The 26,646-nt window shown below is 43.2% G+C and overlaps 1 protein-coding gene across 1 annotated transcript in view; it reads left to right on the top strand.

Annotated features, from left to right (window-relative positions):
- FRY (FRY microtubule binding protein) overlaps positions 1-26,646 on the top strand; it is a 250,254-nt gene that overhangs the window by 184,610 nt on the left and 38,998 nt on the right. The window contains exons 36-47 of the mRNA XM_061434828.1: positions 1,457-1,539; positions 5,776-5,926; positions 6,480-6,583; positions 7,323-7,508; positions 9,462-9,660; positions 12,472-12,593; positions 17,498-17,685; positions 18,700-18,794; positions 19,992-20,599; positions 21,791-21,888; positions 22,219-22,389; positions 24,883-25,023. Coding sequence (XP_061290812.1) covers positions 1,457-1,539; positions 5,776-5,926; positions 6,480-6,583; positions 7,323-7,508; positions 9,462-9,660; positions 12,472-12,593; positions 17,498-17,685; positions 18,700-18,794; positions 19,992-20,599; positions 21,791-21,888; positions 22,219-22,389; positions 24,883-25,023 — 2,146 coding nt within the window. The remainder of the gene's footprint in view (positions 1-1,456; positions 1,540-5,775; positions 5,927-6,479; positions 6,584-7,322; positions 7,509-9,461; positions 9,661-12,471; positions 12,594-17,497; positions 17,686-18,699; positions 18,795-19,991; positions 20,600-21,790; positions 21,889-22,218; positions 22,390-24,882; positions 25,024-26,646) is intronic.

Raw genomic sequence — 26,646 nt, 5'->3', positions numbered from 1 at the left:
AGGGAAATAAGAGTATTGGTCTCATATCAATTACAATAGAAAACCTTGTCAATAATACAGACAAACCACGCTTTGTATCATTTTATGTAAAATAAATAAATAGACATACCATTTCACCCTCATTTCCCCTAAGCCACACCCTTGCCTGACTTTATAGATCTTTGGGTGATAAACATGTTATTGATTTGTAAGTCTCTGGTGCCCTGAAAAGGCATTCTAGAAATCCAAGAGTATGATAATTAATACTCTATAGTTAGATGGCATCTCATAGTTTTGGAAACTTTCTCACATCCTTCCTTTTGATTCCTACAACAGCCCCAACAAAATAAATGTTGAAGTGTTATTATTATTCCATTTAGGCAGGTGTGGAAATGGGGTCCCCAAGGAGGTAAAGAACTTGCCCAGGGTCACCGAGTGGGGGAGCGAGAGCTCAGCCTGAGGTCACGCGTCCCCCCTTCTCAGAGGCAGCACAGCCTTGAAAGTGTCCCCACCGTCACCTTCTTTGGCTGATGCTGGGCAAGATGTTTTGCCTCACTCTGTCTGTTTCCTCAGTGACAGAGTAAATGGTGTGTATCCCAAAGATGAGTGAGTGAGATTAAACGAGATAATGCACGTGAAGTTGTTATACTTTGGGGACTTCCCTGGTGGTCCAGTGGTTAAGAATCCGCCTTGCAGTGCAGGAGATGTGGGTTCAGTCCCTGGTCAGTGAACTAAGATCCACATGCCGTGGAACCACTAAGCCCGAGCCCTGCAACTCCTGAGCGCACACGCTCCAGAGCCCCCTTGTACCACAGCTAATGAGTCCAAGCCCTGCAGTGAAAGATGCCATGCCTCATGGTGCAGCAGGAATTCCACATGCTCTAAGACCGGATGCAGCCAAATAAATAAACACTCTTTTAAAAGTTATCCTTCGACCTCTTTGTTTGTTTGTTTGTTTTTGATTACTTCTTAAGCCACAGAAAGGCTAGACAGAAAGAGGCCCTCTGATTGTATTATACCTCTACTTGTACCTTTTCCTAAAAACCTTTTAAGGAAAACATTAAAGCTCGTGAAATTCAAAATTTGTTGTAAAACTATTTTCGTATGTTTCCGGGTCTGTCTTATTTCACTGATTCAATCTTTCGGCCGTTATTTCTACCATGTGCCAGGTTACCATGTGAATCAAGGATTCGTGTTATTCAGTATCATGCCCGTCTTCTTTCCAAGCAGATGTTATAATTTTCTAGTTGGAGTCACACATATTAGTCTTCAAATGTTTTTCTTTTCAAGGTTTGAACTTGTGCTCCTGAGCAGGAGTGACCACTGACCTGCTCGAGCACAAAGGGAATGTATGGGGTACACTGTTTACAGTATTCTTTTAGGAAAAGCATCATCAACTGCTAAATAATAGTATTTTTGTGTCTCAGCACATAACACACGTATCAATATCTCACGATGGCTGTTCTTGTATTTGCAGGTTTAGTAACGTCATCAGAGCCCATACGCGTCTGGAGTCAAGATACAGCAACAGCTCAGGAGGCTCATACGATGAGGATAAAAGTAAGCACTAACAGGCTGAGGGGTTTCAGATGGAGGGCAAATGGTTAGTGAATGCAAAATGAGTATCATGATTATTCTTGTTCTGATCAGTAAAAAGAAGCCCGCAAATAATTAAGTAACCATTTAATCCTGCCATGCAGAGAGTCAGTCTCTTCAAAGTAAAAACAAACCAAACAGTAGATGAATCAGAATTAGGAAGACTTTGAGGTACTACCTAAAACCGTATTTTTGTCTTCTTGGCCCTTTTCCTGGGTGATGCATTTGGCAAAAAGCTAGTACAAGGTTGTCTCTTTGAAAACAAAGATTTCCATTCAGTTCTCCTGCCTGTCTTGGGAGTGGATTTAACCTTTAAGCTTTGTGAGTCAGCTCACCCAGGATAGATCTGTTTTCATATTTAATTTCTCAGGGACCGAGTGAAAACCATGCCAGACTGGGAGATACGATTGTCCCAGGAATCACACTGTACCTTGGGAAGCTGGAAAAACTGGAAAGATCAACGCATTCATTGATTTTGTTTAAGTCTCGGACAGGTTGTACACTTATTGGTCATTGGTCAGGGAGTGGTCTCAGTTACTTGTTCACAAGTTGTAGGAATTCTGGAAACAGAGAACATTCCCAGTGACATATTAGCTGTGTAAGGAAATTGGTAAACTATCTTCTGAAACTTACTTGTTTGGGTGGAAATCATAATATGATATCTCATGAGTTAGATCCAATTTGTAAGTTGGCGCACGGAGCGTTTGTACTGGTTGTTTTGAATTATTTTGTTCTTGTGGGAAATGTGCAGAGTACGGTGAGAGCTAAGTATTTTAGGTTGGCCAAAAAGTTTGTTCAGGGTTTTTAGTACAATGTTATGAAAAACCCGAATAAGCTTTTTGGCCAACCCAGTAGTTCTAATGACACTACATTTCAGTTTTACTTCTTAATGCACAGATAGGCAATTCACCATTCACAATATCAGTGGAAGGAATGTCTGAAATCCATGTGGTATTGCCATACTCAGGTTGAGTTTTAACTGTGCTCATGTGTTCAGTCATGTCTGGCTCTTTGTGACCCCATGGACTGTAGCCCGCCAAGCTCCTCTGTCCATGGGATTTCCCAGGCAGGAATAGTGGAGTGGGACACCATCCCCTCCTCCAAGGGATCTTCCCGACCCAGGGATTGAACCCACATCTCTTGCGTCTTCTGCATTGGCAGGCAAAATCTTTACCACTAGGGTCACCTGGGAAGCCCAAGTTTTAACTGTGTCCCTATAAAACCTTTCTCTAGAACAGTTAGTATGAAGCTGGGGCCAGGGGAAGCTTATGCATTTTCCCTCATTTCTGTGCCCATCAGGGTACTTGGCCTTCCAGACACCAAACAGTTGCATTTCAAGAGCACAGACCATTAGTTCTAGGCAGGACCACATTTTATAGATGAGGAGAGCAATACCTGAGGGATGGAGTTGTTGGTTCAAGAACAGTGTCCTTGCTATACATAAAATTTATGTTATCTCCTTGGTAACATAAAATTTTGAGGACAGAAAAATTGAGTCATGGAAATGTTAGGCAGTCGAATCCTGGCTTCCCCAGAATGTGACAGGCATGCTGTAAAGAAGCATAACATTCTATGACTGTGGATTTTACATTAGGAATATTGTTGCACTTCGACCAAGTGTATCTCTTTGTTCTGGGCTCAGGACACAGAATTTGGTAGAAAACACTGTAAAAAAGTAATAATCATTTTGAAAATACATCTTCAGGGCCCTCTGGTATTGAAACTTTACATTCCTTATGTATTTTAAAATAGTGACTTTCAGAGGGTAATTATAACAAAATGAGCAACCATGTCATTATATAAACTCAGATCACTGGCTTTAGGGATAAAGAGAAAAAGTAATAGAAGTATGTATAAAGGGAAAGAAAAACTACTGTGAATGAAAATAAGGCAGAAGAGTAGTCTAGTATTATCATCATGGCCTCTGTTTTACCCGGAAATGTTTATAACTTTGTCATACTGGCATAAACAGCATCTTACTGGGTATAGTACTTGAATTTGATTGAGTCATGTGTCAGTAATATTCTTCACGTGATTACTGATATTAACCAGGGAAATTAAAGTTCAGAGTAAGTAGTTGGGTTACTGAGAGCTCAAATCTTAAATTTCTCAAGTCAAAGAAAAATGGAAATCAAGCTACTCAAACAGATCCTCATCATAGAAAGTCCATAAAATAAATGCTAAAATCCTTTTCTAGTTGTCAAGTGACAGAATTGACTTCAGCTGTCCCAGACGAAGCAGTCCATCCGGTAGGGCATAAGTACCCTCAGAACTTTGGTAACTCGATCCTGCCTGATGCAGTTTTGGTTCTAGCTACCCAGTGATGGGTACAGTCTATGCCATGAGAAAAGCAAAGGTTTGCAAGCTCAGTTCCAAACCTTATGACTGGCTGTATGATATATGTCAGGGGTAGTTATTTTCTGCCTGAATTCCTGAGGGTATGAGCAGGGCTAAGAAGAATGAGAAGGGATCAGGAGAGGCCTCATGGCCCAGCGCTTCCTAGTCTGGGTTTATCTAAAAAGAAAGGTGCAGCCTCTTTAAAGTATTTTCTTATTTAAAAAAAAAATACCACCTTGGATAAAGTGGACAGGCAAACAGATTCAGACCTAGTCTATAAAGTTGGTGAACAGCATCTGGCATGGTCACAGAACAGCAAAGAAAGGCAAGGTGTCTGGGGTGCAATGAGCAGAGGGCACGAAATAGGAAATAAACCAAGAAACAGGAGGGAGGTCTTGTCAGGCCTTATAGGGTCTGGTGTGAAGTGAATGCTGGATTTCATTTTGAGTGTGAAGGGGAGCCACTGGCCAGTGGTACGCAGAGAAAGGGACTCTGAATGGACTTCTGTTTTCAAAGGATGGCTCTGGGGACTTCCCTGGTGGTCTAGTGGTTAATTCTTCGCCTTCCAGTGCAGGGGGTGTGGGTTCAATCCCTGATTGGGGAGCTAAGATCCCACATGCCTCCAGGCTGAAAAAAAACGAAACATAAAACAGAAGTGATATTGTAACAGATTCAATAAAGACTTTAAAAATTGTCTACATTAAAAAAAAAAATCTTAAAAAAAGGAGGATGACTCTGGCCACTCTGCTGAGAATAGACTGCAGAGGGTTAAGCATGGAGGCAGGGAGGTGGTAGGAGGCTGTGCCTCCTGGGAGAGATGGTGAGGGCTCAGCCCAGGATGGCAGTGATAGAGACGATGAGAAGTGGTCATCTCTTGGGTTTGTTTTGAGGGAGAGCTTACTGAATATGCGGCTGGTGGCAAGTTACTTAACCTCAGCGTCCCCTCTACAAAATTGGGATAATAGGTACCTATCATTGGGTTATATTGGGTTATTTATACATGAAATATATAGACCATTGCCTGACATAAAGTAACCTCTCTCTGTTGTTAGTTGCTCAGTCGCATCCGACTCTTTTGCAGCCCCATGGACTATAGCCCACCAGGCTCCTCTATTCATGGGATTCTCCAGGCAAGAATACTGGAGTGGGTTGCCATTCCTTCTCCAAAGGATCTTCCCAACCCAGGGATCAAACCCACATCTCCTGCATTGGCAGGCAGATTCTTTATCACTGAGCCACCAAGGAAGCCCAAGCTGTCTCTCCCTTAGTTCTGACTTTATTATATTTATTATTACTGTCCCTACCACCATCATCATGGTTATTAGAAATATAAGCAACTATGGCTGATTCATGTTGATGTTTGGCAGAAGCCAACATAATTCTGTAAAGCAATTATCCTTCAATTAAAAATAAATTTAAAAAAATATATATAAGTGAGAAGTCAGGGAGGATTCCCAGGCTCCCATCCTGAGTGAACTGAAAATAAGAAATCACGTTTTACTGAGATGGAGGAGACGAGAGAAGGAGTGAGTTGTCACAGTGATGGGAATTCACGTGATGTAGGGTTTTTCTTCTGTATCTATGTTTTCAGTCGGTCTATAATGAATAACTATAAATTAGATATCCAAGAAATAAAGGAATGAAAGAAACTTAATCAAGTAATCCCAGCCCATTTGATCATATAATTTCATACTCACCAGATGGAATGGTTAGATCATATAATTTCATACTCACCAAATGGAATGGTTAGGAAGTTATTTTTACAAGCACAAATTTGTAAGTTGCTTTCTAAAAAGGCAAGTTGGGAAAACAAGCAGCTTCTCTCCCTGTAAATGAAGCACATGCGTCTTTCTCACACTACAGATGACCCAATTTCCCCCTACACCGGCTGGCTTCTGACGATCGCAGAGACCAAACAGCCGCAGCCCCTACCCATGCCTTGCACGGGAGGGTGCTGGGCCCCGCTGGTGGACTACCTCCCAGAGACCGTCACCCCCCGGGGGCCACTCCACAGGTGAGTAGCACGTGCAGATAGAGGGGAGTGACCGCTTAGCTCTGACTGGATTTTTCTTCCTATGAAAAGAGAAACCTGTTCCAGGTCCCATCAGTTGAAATGATGTTTGAAACCAGAGGGAACACAAGCGACTTGAACTGCAGCTCTCAGCATACTGACTGACTTTGGTCGAACATTAACCAGTGTGCCAAGCTGCCTTGCAGCCCTTTGAAGTTTCCCTTGACGTGCCCTTAGTGTGGGCGTTCATTCTGTTATGCCTTTTCGATTGTGAGCAGCTAAACGAAAGAACCTTTGTCCTTCGAGTCTCTTCATCCCTCAGCCCTTGTTTTCAAGTGACCAGTAGAGTCCCCATTATGTGAATTAGCTCAAGTGAAGTTTATTCTCCTCATGGAGCTCTGTGCTGTATTAGAAGTTAAACTCCGTTTTCCTGGAATCAGGGTCTCACCTAATTCTCCAAGGCTGATGAGTTGGACGGGATTGTGCCCCAACGGCCTGTCGGTCTGTTTCCGTCCTCTTCGGACATGGCGTTGACGGCATCACTTTCACTGATTAGGTGCAATGTCGCTGTCATCTTTATGACTGAGATGGTGGTGGACCACAGTGTCAGAGAGGACTGGGCTCTTCACCTCCCGCTGCTGCTCCATGCTGTCTTCTTAGGTAAGCCTGGGACCCAGAGGAATTCTGGCCACTATAGTGCCACACAAGTCATCCCAGGGAGCTGCCCTTTTACGTGGCCATCCTGCTTTTCTGAAATACCTAATATCTTCTGTTTTTCACCATCCTTTCTGTGACATCTCTATAATTCCAGTTGATCAGTCATTGTTTAAAGTTGTCCTGGCACCATAACAGAGAATGGTACCTCATCCATGCTACTTCTGTAGAGATATTCAAAACAAGCTGGACTTCTTTCAGGGGCTTTGGTTCTCCATGATAAATTTAAAGCCCCGAGACACAGTCAGTGCATAGAGAGAAAGAATGTAGAACATGGTCGGCTAAGCACTGAGGTTTTAAAATACCCAAGGTGCAGAGCGAAAAAAATGGAAAGAGGAATCAGCCAGGCAGGGAGACTCAGAAAGAGAGAGATAAAGTTAGAAACCTTTAGTAACAGGGAAGAGAACATCTCAGGAAAGAGGAATGCTAAGCATGTCAGATGCTACAGAGAGGTCAAGAAAAGTCCATCTGTCAGCATTTCAGAAGAACATTTTTTAAGGAAGAAAACATCTGATTTTCCTAAGCCTGATTTCTTTATGTCGGTAACAAACTAACAAAGGAAACTAAACATTCGTCTGACGTGTTCCTCGTGTTCCTCCCGGGCATCTTGGAATCTTTGCCATCCCTGGAATCCAGACGAGCTGAAGGTTTGTTTATATTAAGAGATTGCACCGTTTCGTTCCAGGTTTGGACCATTACCGGCCCGAAGTCTTTGAACACAGCAAAAAATTGCTTCTTCACCTCCTGATTGCCCTCTCTTGCAACAGCAATTTCCATGCCATTGCTTCTGTGCTCCTGCAGACTCGAGAGATGGGCGAAGCCAAGACTCTAACCGTTCAGCCAGCTTATCAGCCCGAGTACCTCTATACAGGTAACACAAGGAGGAGGGGCCGGGAGCCTGAGACAGTGTCACAAGTCTGAGGGTACCTGGGGGTGTCCCTGGAGCCCACATCAATGTCTCTGCTTTTACCCTCACCCTGGCTTTCTAAGGGATAAAATATGCACCATTATGCACAATAAATATGCACTATTTTACTTGATGTTAAATCCTTCATATTTCCAAATATACTTTTTAAATTATTACTGTGATTGATATTTTCATTAAATATGTTATGAAAAAAATTAATATCCATTGACTGAGAGAGCATGAGTCTGGAACACCCAAGGAGGAGAGTGTGCAGAACAGTGACCGCCTGCAGCATTTTGAGACCAGGTATCACCAAGGCGCCAGACATTTCCCTATGTACCTTGAGACATAATTACAGTAAATTAATATACACATTCAGAGTTCTGGGCACATTTATGCAAAACATTGTGTATAACCTACTTATCGCTGTTATCCTCAAAAATAGTATCATGTCATATAGTTAAATCATCTGTTACCCAAGAATAATTTACCTACAGCACAGTTAGGTACAGATGTGTAACAGAGCTATTCATCAGTCAGTGGGCGTGTGAAAGCATGCACACACAGACACACACACACACTTCTTTTGCAGAAAGCGTCAGTTAAAACACCAGAGCATCAAATGATTTGCTAAGTGTTAGAAAAAGGCTGATTAAGTGAGCTTAATCAGAAGACTGGGTATTTTGAAGATCTTTGTATCTTAGCACAAATGGTTCCATGCCATCCTTTTTATGTCCTGCATAGTATCCATGGCACCCCACTCCAGTACTCTTGCCTGGAAAATCCATGGACAGAGGAGCCTGGTGGGCTGCAGTCCATGGGGTCACTAAGAGTCGGACATGACTGAGCGACTTCACTTTCACTTTTCACTTTCCTGCATTGGAGAAGGAAATGGCAACCCACTCCAGTGTTCTTGCCTGGAGAATCCCAGGGACGGGGGGGCCTAATGGGCTGCTGTCTATGGGGTCGCACAGAGTCGGACACGACTGAAGCGACTTAGCAGCAGCAGCAGCATCATAGTATCCATTGAACCACGTATCTTAACTCATATGTTTCTTATCCACACCTGGAGAAATTGTTCTGGTTTGTGTCTGTTTTGCTTCTTGGCCAATATACAAAATGCCTCCATGAGCCCCTAGGCTCATATACCTTGATGTACTTTTAATCAGTATATCTCCAGGATACATTTCTTAGTTTGTAGTTATTGGGTCAAACAAAAGATGGATGTCTTTAAATTTTTTTTATTGATATTGCAAATTGTTCTCCAAGATTGTTGCACTAATTTAAACCCGCAGTATTCAAGAGTGTGTATTGCACACCTACTATTACTAAACTTGTTTGTCTTTACCAGTCTGATAAATAAAAGGTGGTATCTTGGGGGAGAAAAGGGGGGAAAAAAAGACACCAAAGTAGAAAATAGCAGAGCACCATCTATTACCAAATCACACTGGTTTACACAGCAGTGCAACTATTCCATAAGCAAAGAAAGAGTTCCAGTCTTGTTTAATCCTGCTGCTAAGTCACTTCAGTCATATCCAACTCTGTGCGACCCCATAGACGGCAGCCCACCAGGCTCTGCTGTCCCTGGGATTCTCCAGGCAAGAACGCTGGAGTGGGTTGCCATTTCCTTCTCCAGTGCAGGAAAGTGAAAAGTGAAAGTGAAGTCGCTCAGTCGTGTCCAACCCTCAGCGACCCCATGGACTGCAGCCTTCCAGGCTCCTCCGCCCATGGGATTTTCCAGGCAAGAGTACTGGAGTGGGGTGCCATTGCCTTCTCCGTGTTTAATCATAGCCATAGTCAAAAATCAAGTGTTTTTTTCCCAAAAAATGTAAATAACGGCACACCTCCTGATGCACACCTCCCGACCTCATTCACTGCCTGCCCTGCACATCCCACCTGGACTTCGTCTCCCACCAGGTGGCTTCGACTTCCTGAGAGAGGACCAGTCGTCCCCGGTGCCAGACTCAGGGCTCAGCTCCAGCTCCACTTCATCCAGCATCAGTCTAGGAGGCAGCAGTGGGAATCTCCCACAGATGACCCAGGAGGTAGAAGATGCGGACGCAGCTGCCGACTCAGATGAGAAGGCAAACAAGCTCATTGAGTTTCTGACGACCAGGTAAGGGAGTCAGGAGATGGGCTGCTGTTTTGGGGTCAGTCTTTTGGAAGAGTGCCATCACTTTAAAACCGCATATGAAAATTCTAATGAAGTCTCCTCTCTTCTGAATTGCATCTGCTGGCGTCTGTGTACGAGGCAGACCCTGGGAGGCGCTGTCTACGACTCCCCTGATGTCACAGTGGAGGAGCAGGGAGATTTCCTGCCTAATGAGCAGGTAGCAGATGCAGGCAGGAGGCAAGCATGACTTTCACCATCTATTAGAGCTACCAGCCTCTGGGAGTTCCAAGACTTGGCAGAGAACATCGCTCTAGAAACCCAAAGTATTAGCCATGGTCAACCCAGTAGCAGCTGCAGAGCGGGGACCTCTGTCTGCTCATCTAGTCCAAAGGGTCACTTATAAATGGAATTCAGGAATCAGAAACAATCAGACACATGATGGAAAAGGAATCCAACTAATAAGAGATCAAAGTCAAGAAAACTGCGAGTGATCCCATTTTTTTTTTTCAGATTTTATGGTTTTTTCAAGGAATGATTTAGCTTTTGGTTCAATTTTCATAGTTCAGTTCATCGTTCAGTCATGTCCAACTCTTTGTGACCCCATGAACCACAGCATGCCAGGCCTCCCTGTTCATCACCAACTGCCAGAGTCTACCCAAACCCATGTCCATTGAGTTGGTGATGCCATCCAACCATCTCATCCTCTGTTGTCCCCTTCTCCTCCAGCCCTCAATCTTTCCTAGCATTAGGGTCTTTTCCAGTGAGTCAGCTCTTCGCATCAGGTGACCAAAATATTGGAGTTTCAGCTTCAACATCAGTCCTTCCAATGAATATTCAGGACTGATCTCCTTTAGGATGGACTGGTTGGATCTCTTTGCAGTCCAAGGGATTCTCAAGAGTCTTCTCCAACACCACAGTTCAAAAGCATCAGTTCTTCAGCACTCAGCTTTCTTTATAGTCCAACTCTCACATCCATACATGACTACTTGAAAAACCATAGCCTTGACTAGATGGACCTTTGTGGACAAAGTAATGTCTCTGCTTTTGAATATGCTGTCTAGGTTGGTCATAACTTTCCTTCCAAGGAATAAGCATCTTTTAATTTCATGGCTGCAATCACCATCTGCAGTGATTTTGGAGCCCAGAAAAATAAAGTCAGCCACTGTTTCCCCTGTTCCCCCATCTATGTGCCATGAAGTGATGGGACCGGATGCCATGATCTTAGTTTTCTGAATGTTGAGCGTTAAGCCAACTTTTTCACTCTCCTCTTTCACTTTCATCAAGAGGCTCTTTAGTTCTTCACTTTCTGCCACAAGGGTGGTGTCATCTGCATATCTGAGGTTATTGATATTTCTCCCAGCAATCTTGATTCCAGCTTGTGCTTCTTCCAGTCCATCGTTTCTCATGATGTACTCTGCATATAAGTTAAATAAGCAGGGTGACAATATACAGCCTTGACGTACTCCTTTTCCTATTTGGAACCAGTCTGTTGTTCCATGTCCAGTTCTAACCATTGCTTCCTGACCTGCATACAGGTTTCTCAAGAGGCAGGTCAGGTGGTCTGGTATCCCATCTCTTTCAGAATTTTCCAGAGTTTGTTGTGATCCACACAGTCAAAGGCTTTGGCATAGTCAATGAAGCAGAAATAGATGTTTTTCTGGAACTCTCTTGCTTTTTTGATGATCCAGTGGATGCTGGCAATTTGATCTCTGGTTCCTCTGCCTTTTCTAAATCCAGCTTGAACATCTGGAAGTTCACAGTTCACGTATTGCTGAAGCCTGGCTTGGAGAATTTTGAGCATTACTTTACTAGCCTGTAAAATGAGTGCAATTGTGTGGTATTTTAAGCATTTCTTTGGCTTTGCCTTTCTTTGGATTGGAATGAAAACTGACCTTTTCCAGTCCTGTGGCCACTGCTGAGTTTTCCAAATTTGCTGGCATATTGAGTGCAGCACTTTCACAGCATCATCTTTCAGGATTTGAAATAGCTCAACTGGAATTCCATTACCTCCACTAACTTTGTTTGTAGTGATGCATCCTAAGGCCCACTTGACTTCACATTCCAGGATGTCTGGCTCTAGCTGAGTGTTCACACCATCGTGATTATCTGGATCGTGAGGATCTTTTTTGTATAGTTCTTCTGTGTATTGTTTCCACCTCTTCTTAATATCTTCTGCTTCTGTTAGCTCAGTTCAATATAGAATTTAACGTGCAGAAAGCTCAGGTAGGGGCTGGTGGTGCCTCCTTACAGGGTGTCTCAGAGACCTGACTGGTTTGTGGGGAAGAAAGGCTTTCTCACCGCTCAGCAGTGTCAGTGCTGTGAATGGCGTTCTCTGAGAGTCTCACACATGGATCCCCCCGCTCTTAGCACAGAGGCACCGAGTAGACAGCAGAGGTTGTATCTTCAGTGTGTCCTACAGCGTTTGGCGACTTCACCTACAGCGTGATCCTGATAGAATGTTACCTCTGCACATTCTGAAGTGTATAAAGGGGGTCTGTGTCTAAATCTGTGCTTTATTTGACGTGTTACATCATTTCATTTAAGACAAAGAACCTGTTACGTGCTGAATGAACACTGTCCTGGTGAATTGAGAAGTTTTAATTTTGTGAGCAAAACATATGCAAAAGTATGTCTCCATCCAGTTAAGTAGCTCTATTTTGAGTGTGCTCTTAAGCTTTGTAAGACTGAAATTTTCCACCAAATTAATAAGTAAATTAAAAAAAAAATGTTTGTTGCCCCTTTGGAGTTAGAACTGTGTATATGGTTGTGCAAAATGATAGTTACATTTTTGACAGTTTGTGTGTTTTGTTGAAGGGCGTTTGGTCCACTTTGGTGCCACGAGGACATCACACCCAAAAATCAGAATTCAAAGAGTGCTGAACAACTCACCAACTTTCTACGTCACGTTGTATCCGTGTTCAGAGATTCCAAATCAGGTACTTCATCCTGTTTCTACAAAGCCCACTTTCAGCATTTTTCTGCAACGGAGCTCATTCTCCCCGTACAGCTACACACTGTGTGTGTATTTATGTGTGCGTGTGTGTGTGTGTGTGTAAAATTCTCCATTTGGCAGCAATAGCCAAGGAATATTCACAGAGGGTAGTGAAGCTTTTTCCGGTGTGCCTAACTTAATGATAGTTAACGTCACACGTAGTTGCATGATGCTCTAGCAAACGATTTCCCCAGTGTCTCTGTTCTCTTGCTTTATTTCCCTCACTACAACAAAACGGTGCCTGTATTAATTTTATTTAAAGAAGGCCATGAGAAAGAAATTTTATTCACTGTCATCAGACTCAACTGGGAGAAAATGGTCCGTCTTGCAAACTGGGTTTTTCTTAAATAAGAATAATTTTTCAATAAAATGTTTTGGGCTTTAAAAGTATTTGCTGACAAGTCCTGTGCCAGTGACCACTCAATATTCTGAACACGGTCTGATGCTAATTTAGACACTAGTAGCCATACAACAGGAGAAGGCAATGGCAGCCCACTCCAGTATTCTTGCCTGGAAAATCCCATGGGCGGAGGAGCCTGGTAGGCTGCAGTCCATGGGGTCGCTAAGAGTTGGATACGACCGAGCAAACTTCACTTTCACTTTTCACTTTCATGCATTGGAGAAGGAAATGGCAACCCACTCCAGTGTTCTTGCCAGGGATGGTGGAGCCTGGTGGGCTGCCGTCTCTGGGGTCACACAGAGTCAGACACGACTGAAGTGACTTAGGAGCAGCAGCAGCAGCAGCCGCACGATATTTAAGCCCTTAGCTGGATTCCATTCAGATCAGCTTGGGCAGAGCTGATATGTGTATGAAATTTAAATTTGGTTCCTCAGCCTGATAAACAGCTATCTCTGCCTTTTCTCACTCAGCAGGCTGGCCATAGTAAATATGTCTCAGTGGCTCTTCTGGCTGCTCTGATAATTAGCACATTTTACAGTTTGAAACATTCCAGATAAGCCACATATCTTTTCATTATCAGAGGATACATGCTAAGAAACAAAAAATACTGTTAAACTGAAATGGGAAAGTTGTTCCCAGAATGGAATTGCCATTTCTTGTTTTGAGTTTCCCCTTTGGAATTTCTTTGAAGTATTAAGACTGCTTTTACTGGTATTTCCCCCACTTAAAAGTCATTTCAGTAGCCTTGAAGGAGAAATTTTGTGATGCATGTGAACTCTTCATTTGTGTAAAACTCTTGATGGTCTGCTGCTGCTGCTGCTAAGTCGCTTCAGTCGTGTCTGACTCTGCGACCCTATAGACGGCAGCCCACCAGGCTCCTCCGTCCACAGGATTCTCTAGGCAAGAATCCTGGAGTGGGTTGCCATTTCCTTCTCCACTTGATGGTATAAAGATACTAAAAATGAGAAAAAGTATGAATGCCATATATAGCATATTCTCAGAGCATGTTTCAGGCTGCTTAGAACATTCTGGACTTCCCTGGTGGCTCAGACAGGAAAGCATCTGCCCACAATGCAGGAGATCCAGGTTCAATCCCTGGGGTCGGGAAGATCCCCTGGAGAAGGAAATGGCAACCCACTCCAGTACTCTTGCCTGGAAAATTCCATGGACAGAGGAGCCTGGTGGGCTACAGTCCATGGGGTTGCAAAGAGTTGGACACAACTGAGCGACTTCACTTTCACTTAGAATATTCTGTGTCTTTTCACATCTTTCTCAAGATATTTTTACTCACTACAATTTCCTTGAACGTGGCTGCTTTCTGCCTACTTCCAGTATAGCACAATAAGATGTGTTCCTGGAAACACTTGTATTAGTCAGGGTAGCATAGCTGCTGTAGTAAATAAGCCCCAAAGCTCAGAGACCTAACACAAGAGGCTGTTTCACAGTTCAATGTGGACGTTTGGGAGCAGCTTTCCACCTGGTGCTTCAGGGAACCCCCCCATTCTGTGTCTCTGCCCCCCGCTAGGCTCAGGGGTCTCCACTCAACCCTCTGTGTCCAGGGGCAGGTGGAGGAACAGAGTGCGTGGAGGGTCACCCCAGGGGAGTTTGCCTGCTAGCCTTGAGTGTGGCATCCAGCGCATCTCCCCTGTCCCACTGGCCAGAACTCAAGCCCAAGGTCACATCCGACTGTGAGGAGGACTGGGAAATGTGGCTTCATTGTGTAACAGGGAGAAAGGAAACCTTTTTCTTTTCTCCGTTGTTGTTGTTTAGTCGCTCAGTTGTGTCCAACTCTTTGTGGCCCCATGGACTATAGCTCATCAGGCTCCTCTGTCCGTGGGATTCTCCAGGCAAGAATACTGGAGTGGGTTGCCATTTCCTCCTCCAGGGGAATCTTCTCTTCCCAGGGATCGAACCCAAATCTCCTGCATTGGCAGTTGGGTTCTTTACCACTGAGCCACCTAGGAAGCCCCTTTCTTTTCTCTGCCACTCATTAAATAGCTTTTCCCAAAGGACGTCATCTTAGGGGGTTGGGGGTCAGCAATCCTACTAGAATACTTCCAACAGTATGATTTATTTTTTCTTTTTTTTTTTAAGATTTTTTTGGCCACACTGTGGCATGTGAGATCGTAGGTCCCTGACCAGGGATTGAACTCACACTCCCAGGCAGTGTAAGTGCAGAGTCTTAACCACTGGACCACCAGGGGAGTCCCTCCAACAGTGTGACTTAAAGAAGTTTTTATTCATCACCATGGGACCTAACCTCCACATATAAAATGGCTTAAATAGAAAAATATGTTTTGAAAAGCAAAACAAAGATGTAAAAAACGATTTTGAAATATCCATTCATAGGTTGTGAACTACCTGTAAGGGTTAAATCTTGTGTTTCCTACCCTGAACGTGCCGAAGTCTGTTTTCCAGGACACTTGGTTGACGCCGCAGGAGCATTGTCTTATTTGGTGTCCTGCATGTCCCAGGGCTCAGCCAGCCAGGCAGTAGCACCAGGAACAGCAACACTGAATTTTCCCTCCTGGTCCATGTTCATGGAACCATCAAATGTGCCCCCAGAGCCTCTCCATCACGGAGGCAGCACAAATCACTGTTTTTATCAGGTCCACTGACTCGCATAGCCTGGTTTTTCTGCACATAAAGAGGTGCAACAAGTGGAGGATTTAATGGCCCAGAATTCAGCCATAGATATTCCCTTACGTTTTCATTTTACTATAATCAGATGGTTTTCTGTTGCTGCTGCTGCTAAGTCACCTCAGTCGTGTCCGACTCTGTGTGACCGCATAGATGGCAGCCCACCAGGCTGCCCCATCCCTGGGATCCTCCAGGCAAGAACACTGGAGTGGGTTGCCATTTCCTTCTCCAGTGCATGAAAGTAAAAAGTGAAAGTGAAGTCGCTCAGTCGTGTCGGACTCTTAGCGGCCCCATGGACTGAAGCCTACCAGGCTCCTCCGTCCATGCGATTTTCCAGGCAAGAGTACTGGAGTGGGGTGCCATTGCCTTCTCCAGCCATGGGTTTTCCCTTACGTTTTCATTTTATTATGATCAGATGGTTTTCTGAGGGCTGAGATTACCTTCATGCTGTTGGAAGAACAAACACTCAGGAGGTGAAAGTTCAACCAGTCCCTGCCTTCTTTGCAGTGCCTGCACCTCCATGCCTGCTTGTTTATGGACGATTCTGAAGAACAGGGAGTTTCGCCCAGGCTTTGGTTGTGCTTGTGTACATGCGTGTGTACGTGCTAAGTCGCTTCAGTTATGTCTGACTCTCTGTGACCCTATGGACGATAGCCCCCCAGGCTCCTCTGTCCATGGGGTTCTCCAGGCAAGAATACTGGAGTGGGTTGCCATGCCCTCCTCCAGGGCATCTTCCCAGCCCAGGGATCAAACCCATGTCTCTTACGTCTCCTGCATTGGGAGGAGGGTTCTTTACCACTAGTGCCGCCTGGCTGGTCAGATCCACTCATCACTTTCCTCTTCATTCACAAGACTTGTGTCGAACGGTTCTCGTATGACAAAGGAGCAAACATATTCTATGTGAAAAGTGCAGAAGAATGATGCCAAACAGTAGCAGCACAATAACTAATAATACATTTGTAAGCACCAGTGATGTGTCAGACACCACTCTAAGCCCTTTTTAAGTTGATTTTCACAACCACTCTTTGAGGTGGATGCTCTGATTCACAAGGTAAAGACAAGGAAACAGGGTCACAGAATAAATTTCTTTCCCAGCGTCCCAAATCTCTCCTTTGAAATCAGGACCATATTGCTCTGAAGCTTTCTACTCCACAAAGCTTGCTCCAAACTCTTTCTATTCCACTGTGTCCCTTTAAGATTGATTCAGATTTGGTTTTAATTTTTTGTTTTATTGAAGTATAGTTGCTCTACAATGTTGTGTTAAGGTGAACATTTCTACTGTATAGCGAAGTGAACCAGCCTTCTATATACACATATCCCCTCTTTTTTGGATTTCCTTCCCATTCAGGTCACCACTGACCACTGAGTAGAGTTCCCTGCGCTATACAGCCGTTTCTCATTCGTTATAGGAATTCCCGGATGGTGCTAGTGGTAAAGAACCCGCCTGCCAATGCAGGAGACCTAAGAGATGCCAGTTGGATACAGTCGGAAAGATTCCCTGGAGGAGGAAATGGCAACCCACTCCAGTATTCTTGCCTGGAGAATCCCATGGACAGAGGAGCCTGGCTGGATGCAGTCCATGGTGTCGCAAAAGCGTTGGACACGACTGAAGCAACTTAACACACAAGCATTAGCTGTCTGTTTTATACATAGCAGTGTGTATGTCTGTCAATCCCAATCACAGGGTTCATTTTAACTGAGTACCACCAGGAGGGGGCGCTGTGCAGCCAGCCTGTCGTAAGCGCACAGATGGCTGGTGGCCTCGGTGAGCAGCTGAGTGCTGACCTGCTCCCGCCCCTGTGCCCTAGGTTTCCACCTGGAGCAGCACCTGAGTGAAGTGGCGCTGCAGACGGCCCTCGCCAGCTCCTCCCGGCACTATGCCGGCCGCTCCTTCCAGATATTCCGGGCCCTCAAACAACCTCTGTCAGCACACGCCTTGTCGGACCTCCTCTCCAGGCTGGTGGAGGTGATTGGCGAGCACGGAGATGAGATTCAGGTACTGAAGGAAAGCGAGGCATTCACCCTTCTCTCAGTGCAGAGATGAAGAGTTAATGACTTTCTTTGAACTTTCTTCCTCCTGCCAATTATCCCAGCCAAAAATTCTAGAGGTTGACTTTTGTTATTACAAGTATCTCTCCAGAGGGGGTGCTGTTCTAGAAATTCAGTGGACAATTTTATTGAGCCAGTAACTGAAATCCTTTGGTGACTCTTTGTTTTTATTGATTTTGTTTGGTGGGGCCTGGGGGAGGTATTTTGTCTTGTTTTTGTCCTTTTACTAACAACCTGAGATGCAGTTGTGCAGCCTCCTCACCCAGAGAAGGGAGGGAGGGTGCTATTTTGTCTGTGCAGAGCACCACTCCTGTCTGTATGGCTGGCCTTCCATAAACTGAGAAAAGCTAAAGAAACAGTGGGCAGAGTAGATGCCACAAGAGGACCCTGTGGACTGTGGAACCCAGAGACTGGAGAGCTGAACAGGTGGAAAGCCAGGGGCATTACAAGCTCTGTAGCTGAGGGAAGGCCTTCTTTTCCATCAGAAATGTTCTGCATCTCAGAGGGCTGTACACCTGGAGACTTTCGCTTCTTTTCCTCCTCTGGCCATTGGAAGCACACTTTAAAATGCCCCGAGTCACAGCCCTTCTCATCCTTCATCTCTTAATCTCTGGCTTCCAAATGTTGCCACTCTGTGTTTCAAATGCCCACCATCCCCTCAGCAAGGGGCCACGCTTGCCCACTGTAGCCTTACCCCTCCCTGTTGGGTTTTGAATGAGACTGATCTGTTGAAAACCTCACATCTAGGGAGAGAAATCATCATGATTACCTGCTAACTCCTAAGCCATCTGAGTTTCCCAAGTAGCCCTTAAAATTTCATTGTAAATTAAAGTAGCCATGACTGTCCAGCTTTCAAAGATGGTATCAGTATTTGAATAAAGTTTGTATCCATTAAATTTATCTTCAAGATGCTAGCAGTAATTGTAAGTGGCACAGAATGTTGTCTTTGTGTGTCTGGCAGGGTTATGTCATGGAAGCCCTTCTTACCTTGGAAGCTGCCGTGGACAACTTGTCTGACTGCTTGAAGAACACTGATCTCTTAACTGTACTATCTCGGTGAGCATCAGCTGAACAATATTTTAAAATCAGATACACTGTACTGAATATTTTGGAGAAGCCTGGACTTTGGGCAAAGTCTAAAGAACAAATCTAGTTTTTTGAAGTCTGTTTGTGACCCGAGAAAGTATGTATGACATTTCCTTCAGTTAAAAAAAAAAAAAAAGGAAATTACAACAGACACATATGTACACAGGAAGTTAGACAATGTGTTACTTCTAAGTAATACAAATATTCGTTTTTTTAAATTTCCTATTTCTATGAGTATTTTTTCATATTTTATATATTTATCCTATTTATCACATTTTATAGAAACAAACTAAGCATTCTTTTTTAAATGCATATATACAAGACTTATCTGATCCATCACCATAAAAACATTTGAAATAAATGTTGATTTTACTTGAAGAAATTTCTACCTTAGGATCTTTCTTTTTTAGTTTTTAATTCCCTTTGTTCCTGTCAATGTTTAATAACCCATTTTAAATCATTCACAGTTTCATATTCTGTTTGGAAAATTAAGCTCATCTTGCTTGAAATTGAATCAGTAATGTTATAGTAGGTTGGGCCTTGTTTCATTTTTAAGGTGAACATTTTTATAATAGGTAATTTTAGTGTAATTACTAACATCATATATATTTATCTGTATAAACCCACAGGTTAATCTATATCAGTAAAAATTCAGCAACAATGTTGACAGGAATACACTTAGAAATCATTTTTCATAAATTTTATAAGTACAAAAATTGACCTTTAACACAAGCATTTACATTTTTCTTTCTAGATATTTCTGTATCTGTTCCTTTTATCAGTCAGTTAATAGAGTATTAACATTTATACCTATTAGATACATTTTATTTCATAATTATTCTCACCTAAATTCAAACAAAAATTAAATGAATGATCAGTAAACTTTAGAGCCAACTGCTTATTTCTTTAACTTTTCAATAAGTTAAAGTCAGTATTTGGTTTTGTTGTTTTGTTAGTGAGGATTGTTGTGGTTAAGTTGGTTTTTTACAGCATTATGTTTAAGAATAAGGAAACATATTCCTTTTCATTTAAGAATGCGAAAAAAAATGATTAGAAAGTAATATTTCCAAGGAATGATTTCCCCACTTTGTTGATGGATCTTAAAAGGACTAGCCTTTCACTGAAATGCACTGGATTCCTACTGACCTCTTTAATTCTTATACCCAGCTCTTCATCACCAGACTTAAGCTCTAACACTAAGCTGACGGCGAGCAGAAAGAGCACAGGCCAACTCAACGTGAACCCTGGGGCAGCCAGCGGCAACACGGCGACTGCAGAACGCAGCCGGCATCAAAGGAGCTTCTCAGTGCCCAAGAAGTTCGGTGTTGTCGACCGGTCCTCAGACCCACCTCGGAGTGCCACCCTGGACAGAATTCAGGCCTGTACCCAACAAGGCCTCTCCTCGAAAACCAGAAGCTCGTCCTCCTTGAAGGACAGCCTCACCGACCCATCTCACATAAACCATCCAACCAACCTGTTGGCCACCATCTTTTGGGTCACAGTGGCTTTGATGGAATCTGATTTTGAGTTTGAATACCTAATGGCCCTGAGGCTGTTGAACAGACTACTGGCTCACATGCCACTTGATAAAGCTGAGAACCGAGAAAAACTAGAGAAACTGCAGGCGCAGCTCAAGTGGGCAGACTTTTCGGGGTTGCAGCAGCTGCTGCTGAAGGGGTTCACCTCCCTCACCACCACCGACCTTACCTTGCAGCTGTTCAGCTTGCTGACTCCAGTGTCCAGAGTATCCATGGTGGACTCATCTCAAGCCATTGGTAAAGCTCACACTCTTGAGTTCTGGTCATGGTGGAACGAGTGTTTCATGTAATAAGATAATGTGGGCTTAGCGCTTTTAATGATTGTGTTTAAAAATGGTTCTTTGGGAATAGTTTATTTTTTCTTTTAAAATTTGTATAGAAGTGTTTCTTTAATCTTTTTAAATTTATTTTTTAATGTGCTGGGTCTTTGCCGCAAGCAGGCTTTCTCCAGGTGTGGCAAGCGGGGGCTCCTCTTCACTGTGGTGGCTCCTCTTGTTGCGGAGCTCGGGCTCAAGGCTGCGTGAGCTTCAGCAGTTGCGGCACGTCAGCTCAGTAGTTGCTGCTCCCAGGCTCTAGAGCGCAGGCTCAATATTGTGGTGCGTGGGCTTAGCTGCTCTGCAGCACGTGGCATCTTCTTGGACCAGGGATCGAACTTGGGTCTCCTACTTTGGCAGGAGGATTCTCCACCACTGAGCCACTAGGGAAGCCCTGTATAAGTCTGAACTATGTTTATTGTAGATGTTTTTAAGGCAGTAGCATAAAAGGGGCAAGAATAATACATGAGATTTTTCTTTCTGCTTTCCAGATCACGTTGCAGACAGTGCTAGTTTATTCCATTGCTTTTATAGACATTTTCTCTTTTTTATTAACTCTTAAATCCTTTATTTTTCTGAGCCTTTATTTTCCTCTTGAAAGTTCCCCTGGTTCCCCGTTGTTTTGAATTAAATCAGCAAACCAGATTTTTAATACCATGGCATGTGGCCCACAATTCTTTCCAGGAAGCCAAAGCTTAATACAGTAGAACTAAGCTGCTCCTCATCATTTCAAAGAATCTTTGATAACTTAAATTGATTGGCCTGTGTCTTTTCAAACAAGTTTTCCTTGAAATACATTTTTTTGATAAAAACTTCAAACTAGTGCTTCTGTTCATTTTAATCCGCTTTTTAAAATCTATGCCAACAATCCTTACTTGCAACAGTCGATAGCATGACAGCACTGTATCTGAAAATTGCAAATCTACTTCAGTGCCTGCTTTGAACAGATGCCATTGTGGTTGTACATTTATCATGGATTTTATGTTAGATCAAAGTTACTTCAAAAGGCTGCTTTTGCATCTCCTCGGAATAAAATCTGTAATAGGCCTTCATGCTGTTAATGGCTCAAATGCACCATATTCACGTATCTCCGTTTGTATCTTCTCTAATCCAGGGTTTCCACTGAATGTCTTGTGTCTTCTGCCCCAGCTGATACAGCATTTTGAAAACCCCAACCAGTTCTGTAAGGATGTAGCTGAGAGAATCGCTCAGGTAGGCCTTAAGGCTTCACCCTCAGGCAGATCCAAGACCCGATGTTGAACAGCGGTTACCAGGCTCGGGGTGATAACGTTTCATAAACCTGAAGATACTGATATCACTAGTAATTCACGTTTCTGGGTGGCCGATTCACATGGTCATTTCATTATTGAGAAAATAAGTGGGAAAAAATTGGTGAAAATTAAATGACTAAGTATTCTGCGGCTGCCCCCAAAAATGTATCGATCAGTTTTCCAGGCTGCTGGGGCTTAGAGCAAAATTGCTAACATTTCTTCCTTATTCATCAGGCTATTGTATCACTAGTTGACTTTCTTCTCGTAAAAGGTTTGTTTGGAAGAGAAGAACCCCAAACTTTCCAATCTTGCACACGTCATGACTCTTTATAAAACACACAGCTACACGAGGGACTGTGCCACGTGGGTCAATGTGGTCTGCCGGTACCTTCATGAAGCCTATGCTGACGTCACCTTGAATATGGTTACCTACCTGGCAGAGGTAAGTTCCTGAATTGAGGATAAAATCTATTATAGTTTCTATGGGCAAAATAGTGGGCTTCCCTCATAGCTCAGTCGGTAGAGAATCTGCCTGCAATGCAGGAGACCTGGGTTCGATTCCTAGGTCGGGATGATCCTCTGGAGAAGGAAATGGCAATCCACTCCAATATTCTTGCCTGAAAAATCCCGTGGACAGAGGAGCCTGGCGGGCTGACAAGAATCGGACACAACTTAGCGACTAAACCACCACCACCTAGATGCCCATCAGCAGATGAATGGATAAGAAAGCTGTGGTACATATACACAATGGAGTATTACTCAGCCATTAAAAAGAATTCATTTGAATCAGTTCTAATGAGGTGGATGAAACTGGAGCCTATTATACAGAGTGAAGTAAGCCAGAAAGAAAAACACCAATACAGTATACTAACGCATATATATGGAATTTAGAAAGATGATAACAATAACCCTGTGTACGAGACAGCAAAAGAGACACTGATGTATGGAACAGTCTTATGGACTCTGTGGGAGAGGGTGAGGGTGGGAAGATTTGGGAGAATGGCACTGAAACATGTAAAATATCATGTATGAAACGAGATGCCAGTCCAGGTTCAATGCACGATACTGGATGCTTGGGGCTAGTGCACTGGGATGACCCAGAGGGATGGTATGGGGAGGGAGGAGGGTTCAGAATGGGGAACACATGTATACCTGTGATGGATTCATTTTGATATTTGGCAAAACTAATACAATTATATAAAGTTTAAAAATAAAATAAAACTAAAAAAAAAAAAAACCACCACCACCACCACGGGTAAAATATGTGTGTGAAACTGGTAATAAGAGCCTTAACTTCGTTTACTGATCATGTATTCACTTACTATGTATTATCGTAGATGCTGTATAGAATCAGTTAGAACAACTGATTCTAACAATAACTCAGTGACTATAACAGAGAATCTGAGAATCAGCGGGTTTAGTAACCTACCACGAGTGTAAGGTGTCAGAGCAGCCTTTGAAATGATGTATAGCTGCCTCCAAAGTGTAAACTCCTTTTCACTACCCTGGTACCTGTCAGCACATGCCAGAGACAGGAAGATTTTATTCAAATTATTCTGGGTGTTCAAATCTTATTTAAGGACTTAACTATGTTTAATGGCTGTGAGCTCTGAACTCATTAACAGAGCATATATTTTTGAAGATACTCATTTTTCCACCCAATATGTGTGTAATTATTTCCTCATTTGTTAACTGTTCAGTTCTTCCACTTTTGATGTGGAATTTCAGCATTTCTTTAAATCATTTCTATTGTCTTTTAGTTTTGAACAGTAACTTTTTTCATTATGTCTGTCACATCAATTTGCTCATTATTTTTCTTTCCTTTTTGAAAATATCATTGACTTCTTCCTTGATTATAAAAGCAGTGTGTGTTCATAGCAGAAAATTCAGAAGGTACAGAACAGTTAAAAAAAAAAAATCATCCAAAATAATTAAAAATATCCAGAGAGAAAGACTAGTAAGGTTTTGTTGGGTGTCCTTCCTGTGTTATTTCTGTGTGTGTTATTATAACACACACCCATTTACATCAGTGTTAGCATCATTTACTATACAGAAACTATATATCCCTTCTTTATCATTTCACTTAATATAGCTAATATCTTTTACTGTCTTTAAAAATGTTCTATTGAATACATGGTATTTCATCATACAGATTACCATAATTTATGTATCCATTTCCCTAGTGTTTGATATTTAAATTGCTCACAGAGCTTTCTTGTTTTGTGTGGGATTTTTCTTTTTTTTTTTTTTTTACCATTATAAGTAATGCCTTGGTGAAATCTCATACTTAAATCTTGGTATCTGTCTCTAGGTTTGGAAAAGTTCCTAAAAATGTAATTACTATTTCAAAAGATATGAACCCGTTTAGTTATCTGGATCTCAATCGCCAGATTATCCAAGTCACCGTTTCCACCGATGATTTCTACCCCTCCTATAGCCTCCCCAGTACCATCATCAATTTGATAACTTGTAAATGTATCTCTTTTGTTTTCATTTGTAATTTTCAGTCACTGGTGGTGTTTGATGCTTTCCTTTTGAGGTTTATTTTGTTGTATTCCATTGTGTGAATTTTTTTAGGTCTTTAAAAAAATTTTTATAAGCATTTTTCTTTTTTAAAAGAGCTTTTATTTACTTATTTATTAGGCTGTGCTGCATGGCATTGTGGGATCTTAGTTTCTCAAGCAGGAATCACACCCTGTGCCCCCTGCTGTGCAAGCACAGAGTCTTCACCACGGGCCCACCAGGGAAGTCCCTGAATATTACATTTATATATCAGACCTACAGCATTGCCTTTGATTAACATCTCCCCCTCTTCAGCAGTTAGGATTTTCTTCTCCTTTCTAAGGAAATGCGCAGTCGTAAAGGTACTAGGAGACCGTGGTGCTTCTGTGTGGAACCTGGTGTCAGATGACTCACCCTGCCGTTGCCCCCACAGCTGCTGGAGAAGGGCCTCCCCAGCATGCAGCAGCCCCTCCTGCAGGTGATCCACAGTCTGCTCAGCTACATGGACCTTTCTGTCGTTCCTGTAAAGCAGTTCAACGTGGAAGTTCTGAAGACCATTGAAAAATACGTGCAAGTGAGTATTGAACCAGCATGTTTCCAGATAGTTGTTCCAGAAAGACATCCTCTGTATGCAGCTTGTACTTGGCCATAGTTTTATGGGTGCCAGGCTGCGCGTTCATTTATCAATGTCCGTAACACACTGAGAGCGGCCAAGACAGTGGCTGACCAGCACCCTGAGCGGTGTCTTGAGGAGAAAGACAGGACCAGGCCCCAGCGCGTTCCTGAGCCTTCAGAGGACACGTCTCTGCCTCCTGCGCTTAAAGGCCAGATACTGAAAGCATGTCCTGGCTTGGGGGGCAGGGGCAGGGTCTTGTTTGAGGGGTTCTATTTCAAAGAAGGAAGAAGCAACTTGTGTGTGCCTGGTTCCAGACCAGGTGTTTTAGATGAGAAGGGTTAATTCAGAGGAGAAAATTGTCACTTAGGGTCGAAGGAACTAAGGCTAAGAAACGGCATATTTATACTTGAAAATACTCCAACAAACAAAACATACTGTGTACTTGGTGAGTTTCAGAGTTCAAGGGCAAATGCTCGGCTTTCTCTGGTTAAATTCATTGACTAAGCTTGACAACTTTAAACATTTTTTTCCCCATCTTCACTTCACCAGTCACATTACTTGAAGAATTTGCAAATACTAAAAATGATTTTCAAGCTTTTTTTTTCCTCCAAGTGGCATTGCTCCAGTAACAGTTGTACCATGTGGTAGATGTTCATTATCGCTTTCTCACTTGACACTCACGAGAGACAGAGGGGCAGTTCACATCTTTGCCCCTTGTTCAAAAAAAAAAAATTTGTTTTATTAGACTACCTGTTCTTAGGCCTGTGGATCATCCCTGGTACTTGAGATCTTTACTGAATGGTGGCTAATTTCATATCAAACCATGACCTCCCTTGTGCAGAAGTTAACAATGAAGGGAATGCGTTTTACTTCATGTGCTTTTATTCCAAGTCCTAGACAAATAATAACGTTTATCAGGCTGGTTATCCATGTTCAGTATTTTTATGGGAAAAGTGTCTCGGTCTGCCTGGGAGTTGTCAGAGACACAAAGATGGTGAAACACAGTGAGACTTTCAGGAAGAGTAGGAGTTTGATAAGGAAGGAGAGGAAGGGCATTCCAGGATGAGAGAACAGCATGAGGAAACGCACAGAGGCTAGAGACATCAGCTGGGATGGCGAATTCCGGGGGAGATTACCCACGTAGGCCTTGCTCGAAGAGTGTGGACTCCTCCTTGTCCACCAGGGGGAGCTCTTGAAGATGTTTAAGCGGGGAAGTGGCTTGAGCTGAAGATTCTGGAACGATCACTGTAGCTGGAATGGGTTTGATGGACCCAAGGAGAGGCTGCAAGTGGGGAAGCCAGTTAAGAGACCACTGAAATAGTCCAAGGAGGATTCAGCTGAGGCAGTGCCAACAGGAATGGAGGTGGGCAGGGGTAGGGGTCAGATTCTCAGGAGGGAGGGAAGAGGGGAGTTAAGAATGGTTCCCAGACTCCGGGGTTAGGTCATGAGGAAGACACGGACAAGAAGAGAAGAGGGCTGAGGGCAGAGGTCAGACGCCCAGGAAGCAAATGGAGCAGAAAGAGCCAGAGAAGTGGGAAGCGTAGATGGAAACTGGAGGCAGGGAGAATCTTGAGGAGTGAG

The sequence above is a fragment of the Bos javanicus genome, chromosome 12 (genome assembly GCF_032452875.1).
Source record: "Bos javanicus breed banteng chromosome 12, ARS-OSU_banteng_1.0, whole genome shotgun sequence".
NCBI classification, from domain to species: domain Eukaryota; kingdom Metazoa; phylum Chordata; class Mammalia; order Artiodactyla; family Bovidae; genus Bos; species Bos javanicus.
Note: the sequence above shows the minus strand (reverse complement) of the source record. Positions and strands in the feature narration are given on the sequence as shown.